Raw genomic sequence first — 6000 nt, 5'->3', positions numbered from 1 at the left:
GGTGAAAACAGTATAAAAAACAGTACAAAACGTACAAAGCCAGGAATATGATCATAAAAAGGTATACATGATATGGATGTAATATATACATGGGTTATAAAGTTACATAAATGTACGCTTTGGTGGGGAAGGGAGTGGGTGTCCAATGTGACCATGGTGAAAACAGTGCTCTTCCTCTTAAATGCATAAAGGGAAGGGAAGTGGTGCATCACTTAAATGCATAAGGGGAAGGGAAGTGGTGCGTCATTTAGTTTTGACCCCTCAGTGTTGCTGTCATCCTCAAAAGCACTTAACCGCTTAAGCCCTTAGTCTGGGAATATTACCAGAAATATGTCCAATCTGAGAAATAAATTCCTTAATAATAAAGTTCTTGTAAAGGTGTCTAGTAACATATCTCACAAAGACTGAAATTTGCCTAGGCTAGGGGAATCTGTGACAGCTGCTGACAGTTGGGGTACATTAACCTTTATGCAGGCACATTGTACAACATTTTATTCTGCTTTAAATGGCTAGAACTAGGGATTTGTCATGATTCTGAATCCATTGCAAGCATTTGTTTTGCACGAAAAACACTCCTTGGACTAAACTGCTGCAGCCTTTACTGCTACTTAAAGCAGAATTAAAGTTTGTAAAATTTGCCTGCATATAAGTTATTAATGGTAGCCCAACTTTCAGATTCCCATATAGGGAAACTGATGTGTTACTAGACACCTTTACAAACACTGGTGAAGAAATGTATTGTTAACACAAATTATGCTAATGACAGGTATACTCGTATACATATAAATTGTGTAATTACGCGGGCGCTCATGATGAGTAGGCTCGTCTTAAGGCGTTTGATATCGCTATAAGAAAGCCTCGCTATGTTTCATTTTTGGAATCACTCCGGCTGCTATGGACGCTTGCTAGGGCCTCGCCAGCACTGCTTCTGTTGCTCCATAGCCTTTAGCTTCTGTATTAGCCGTGGAATTGCATGCTCTTTTCTCAGAAACTACACCGCTGTTTTTCGTTTTGAACAAATCGCCAATGTTCGGAGGTCATTGCTGATTATCCGGTGATTGTGATTGGAACATTGGCGTTTTCTAGAGCAAGGGTTGTCCTCACTTTAGCTCACCAGCATGATGTTATTGCTGTAGCATCCAAAACCAGACGCGCGTCATAGTGGAATTGCTTCTCATCACGTGGCACCCAAGTGCTACGCATTTTGTCCACTAGGTGGAACTCTAATGTTTTAAGGATCTTTTTTTGGTGATTTATTTTCTTCTTTTTTTAACACCCCCATGTGTTCTTTTGGGTCTAGTCTTGACCCACTCCTTCTTTAATCTTTTTCCTTTACACAAAATATCTTCACTGGTGAAAACAGCTGAGTTTGTATATTAGCTATTTTTGCTGTACATACATGCCTCAAACAGGGACACTAGGGTTTCAGTGGTCCTCTGCGTGTGTACATACACAGAGGGATGGACATTCAAGATAGATAGACCCATATTGATCCCACAGGGGAAGTTCAGTCGCCCGAGGCATCACTAAGCATGTATGTACTGTATGTATGTATGCCTGTATGTGTGTAGTGTATACATACAGTATACTTGTATGCACGCACACATTACATCTAGGCCAGACTTTTTCACACTTCAGCATTTTCACTTTCCAGTGACATTGTGTCACATTGTGGCTAAATGCCCTTGAGTCGGCTATTTTGGCTCCATGAGCTTCCATTGGGAGATGTCAGAGTTTGCTAATGCACTCCAGAAAATAGCTTGCTTGTAGCGCTGTCTTCCCAAGGACGTTGTGTCACACATCTACCTTCTGAATATGTGTGTGTATGTGTATGTATATAAAAATTTATTAATTCATTCTATATATATATATATATATATTGAATTAATGAATGGTTTATTTTGGTGGTTTATACTGAATGAAAAATTGTATAGCCACACACTCATAGCTGCCAATGCACAAGGTTTAATGAGGACACGGAGAAAACAAAGTTTCGGACAGATAATACTGCCTTCTTCAGGGTATTTTGGTGGTTTACCACAACATGGTTAAATACTTTTAGTTTAGTTTACATAAACAGAGGTGACACTAAACATGTGTAGTCTGAAGCCGAGGCTTATTACGCCTGCCCTACAGTTCCCCCTATCTGTGAACCCAGTGGCAAAGAAAAGGAAAAACAGTACCCTCTTTTCCTCAAATCTGTTCTTGAGAGATTATGCCTATTGCCTACCCTATTTTAAGAGTAACTTAGTTACAAAACAAAACAGAGACAAAACAAAACAGTTCGAAAAAATGAAAACAATTTTGTCAGCTGATTTTAGTCTGAAACAAACCAAGAATACAGAAATATGCAATTGTGCATACACACCCAAGCATATCGTTTATATACATATTTCCTGTATAAGCACATTATGTATTCATGTCTGTCGCTGCTATGTGTATTTTACTGATTGGCCTATTTATGCATTTATATATATCGTTTTTGAAGCAAGGAAGCCCGCACGACTCCAATACGTCTTTATACATTCTTACCGGGTGCACGGTCGGGAAAAGTCTGATATATATACATTTTTAAAGAAATCTCTAAGAAGAGAACACCAGCACTCACGGACATGTAGTTTTAAAACTACCTGTCCGTTGGGTCCATTTCTTTAAAAATGTATATATATCGTACCTTAGTTGAATGTATCCCAAAAACATTTCCAAAGTCCATCACATTTAAGCAGGTGTTTCTCTCTCCATCTCAGATCCCACATGGCTGTCCACCAACCTGGGCATCCTGACCTGTATAGAATGTTCTGGCATCCACAGAGAGCTGGGCGTTCACTACTCCAGGATCCAGTCTCTAACACTGGATGTGCTCAGCACCTCAGAGCTCTTGGTAAGTCTCTAAACACTGGATGTGCTCAGCACCTCAGAGCTCTTGGTAAGTCTCTAAACACTGGATGTGCTCAGCACCTCAGAGCTCTTGGTAAGTCTCTAACACTGGATGTGCTCAGCACCTCAGAGCTCTTGGTAAGTCTCTAAACACTGGATGTGCTCAGCACCTCAGAGCTCTTGGTAAGTCTCTAACACTGGATGTGCTCAGCACCTCAGAGCTCTTGGTAAGTCTCTAAACACTGGATGTGCTCAGCACCTCAGAGCTCTTGGTAAGTCTCTAAACACTGGATGTGCTCAGCACCTCAGAGCTCTTGGTAAGGCCTCCCTCAGTCACTTTGTTAAACTCACGTTGTCCCTCCGTCACTTTGCAGTGGTGGAAAGTAATTCATTGTCAGTACTTTTTACTTCTACTCCACTACATCTCAGAGGCAAATATTGTACTTTTACTTCCCTACAATTATTATGAAAACTTTAGTTACTCTGTAGATTTTGATTACAAAACATACAGTAACCACTTCATTTTGGCCATTTGAAAATGGCCGATCTACAAGCTCATTCCATATAGGGGGGAGAGCTGTGCAGCTGTTATTAGCTTAGCTTGTTATTTTTCCTCCTAGTTTTAGTCCATTCACTGAATGTATGTCACCAGATATATCAGTATCTGTTCGTCTGGCTATTTCTGAAATGTTTTTGGAACATTTCTGCCTATAACGGCGTGCCCGCAATAGGTATTCCAGGTTGAAGGTGGTTAATGGAAGTGCTGGTGTTCACATTATTAATGGACCGACTCACTCCACCGTATTGATTTTCCCATATAAAACTCTCTAGAGAGTCGGGGGTGTATGTAGCTCTGGTCCATAGCCGAATGCTTCTATGATTCTGCCCTGCATTAAGGCTATGCTACTTTCGCTTTTAAATCTCACATGGAACTCAGACCAGCCTCTCCTCTTTAGCGTAAATAAAAAGAACGCTTTTGCTACTCACCAAAACAAAGGTGGGTTGTGTCATTAGAAAGCCTACTTTCCTTAGTGGGAGCACTCTGAGCCCCCCACCACACATATAAAAAGGAAATTCTCTGGGTAATATCGGTAGAGGGCGCATTGGAGTAACTAAAAGTTTTTTTTTTTCCCCCGGTTTAAACGAAATCCATTTTTGTGTGGTGGGGGGCTCAGAGTGCTCCGACTAAGAAAAGTAGGCTTTCTAATGACACAACCCGCCTTTTGTTTTGGTGAGTAGCAAAAGCGTTCTTTTTATTCACGCTAAAGAGGAGAGGCTGGTCTGAGTTCCATGTGAGATTTAAAAGCGAAAGTAGCATAGCCTTAATGCAGGGCAGAATCATAGAAGCATTAGGCTATGGACCAGAGCTAGCGTGTATGAAGGGAGGGGAAATGAGGTAGGGGAGAGGAGAGGAAGTGGAGAGTAGAGGACAACGCGAGCGCCCTTGGCCGTGTCCTCCGTCTCCCCTGCTGCGTCGGCGGCGTCCCTCTTGAGACATCACAGTCAATGATGCTGCAGACCTCCGGATCTCCGCTCCACTCCAAATAGTTCACATTTTATTGGTCTTTTTCCTAATCGCTGTTTGGGGTCGAGATTTACGGCCTGTGGGCTCTTTGGGATTAAATGCATCCAACGGTGATTGCTTCCCCTCCTCCCCCCCCCCTCCTTGTTAGACGCCAGTTGTACTCGCCACAAAGAGAATGCTGTTATGCAATTCTTATAGCAATTCCCTCCCTCCCTACACACACAGACACACACACACACACACACACACACACACACACACACACACACACACACAATATTGAGGACCTCTGCGTTCAAGGTTAGTGGCAAGGACATTCAGGAGTGCAGAAGACAAGCCACTCATTTACACTTAAATAGGCTGGAGTTACTCGACTGTGTGTTGTGCCTATGCATGCAATTTTTTCATGTACATTTGTTTTTTGTGTGTGTGTGTGTGTGTGTGTGTGTGTGTGTGTGTGTGTGTGTGTGTGTGTGTGTGTGTGTGTGTGTGTGTGTGTGTGTGTGTGTGTGTGTGTGTGTGTGTGTGTGTGTGTGTGTGTGTGTGTGTGTGTGTGTGTGTGTGTGTGTGTGTGTGTGTGTGCGTGTTTTCTCCAGCTGGCCAAGAATGTGGGGAATGCTGGATTTAATGAAATCATGGAGGCTTGCTTAACTGCTGAAGATGTGGTCAAACCCAACCCAGCCAGTGACATGTAAGTCATCTCTGCAATTGTATCTCCTCCACAGTTCCTCTCACTAACCCTCAGTTCTACAGTGTCTGTCCTTGTTTCTTTCTTTCTTTCTTTGTTTTGTTTGTTTGTTTTTGTTTCTTTCTTTCTTTCTATCTCCTCCATCTATCATTTACTTGTTCGATTAGGGCTCACATTACAGTTAGCCACAGGAAATCGACTAGTGATATGTCCCTATTGACACATTTTGACATGCATTCGCTGACACGCACTCTCTCGCACACAAACACACTGGAAAGACAACAATATATATAAGTTATCTGCTGTAACTGAATAGCTGCATTATTGTAACGTCCGCTATACTATACAGTACCTTCTAATCCCAGCAAGGGAACTGATTTTGACCCAGGGACCACCATCCTCACTAAGAGCAACCTGGGGACCACCACTATTGACCCAGGGACCACCATCCTCACTAAGGGCAACCTGGGGACCACCACTATTGTGCGTGGCGGGTCCATCATAGACCCACACCACCCCAGTGGTGGGGGGTTCATGCACCACAGGGAGCTGGAGAAAATAGCTATAATATCAATATATCTAATAAAATACAGTGATTTTGTTTGAATATGATGGAATATGATTAAGGATTACTGTGATTATGGTAAGCTCACATTTCATATCACACACATACACACACCATACAGTAAGAACTCCTGTAAGTTATTAAAAGTAAAATGAATGGCCAGGGAACACCTGCAATACCTCCGCTGACCACTGGTTGAAAACCCCTGTTCTAATCTATACATTTGTGTGACTGCCTGACACTCTCATGTAATCGTTCTTCCGTGTCCGGGGGTGGGGGAGAGACAACGTTTGGTCTCTACGTAAAGTGTCTTGAGACAACTTGCTGTGATTCAGCACTATAATT

At 42.4% G+C, this 6000-nt stretch overlaps 1 protein-coding gene across 4 annotated transcripts in view; it reads left to right on the top strand.

Moving 5' to 3' along the window:
• The window catches only part of asap2a (ArfGAP with SH3 domain, ankyrin repeat and PH domain 2a), an 81586-nt gene that overhangs the window by 62251 nt on the left and 13335 nt on the right, over positions 1-6000 (top strand). For all 4 annotated transcript variants that reach the window (XM_083792003.1, XM_083792002.1, XM_083792001.1 and 1 more), the window contains exons 15-16: positions 2748-2881; positions 4999-5093. In XM_083792003.1, coding sequence (XP_083648129.1) covers positions 2748-2881; positions 4999-5093 — 229 coding nt within the window. The remainder of the gene's footprint in view (positions 1-2747; positions 2882-4998; positions 5094-6000) is intronic.

This window comes from Protomyctophum parallelum (assembly GCF_964188405.1).
Source record: "Protomyctophum parallelum genome assembly, chromosome: 20".
Classification (NCBI taxonomy): domain Eukaryota; kingdom Metazoa; phylum Chordata; class Actinopteri; order Myctophiformes; family Myctophidae; genus Protomyctophum; species Protomyctophum parallelum.
The sequence above is the reverse complement of the archived record's forward strand: the minus strand, read 5'-3'. Positions and strand labels throughout refer to the sequence as shown.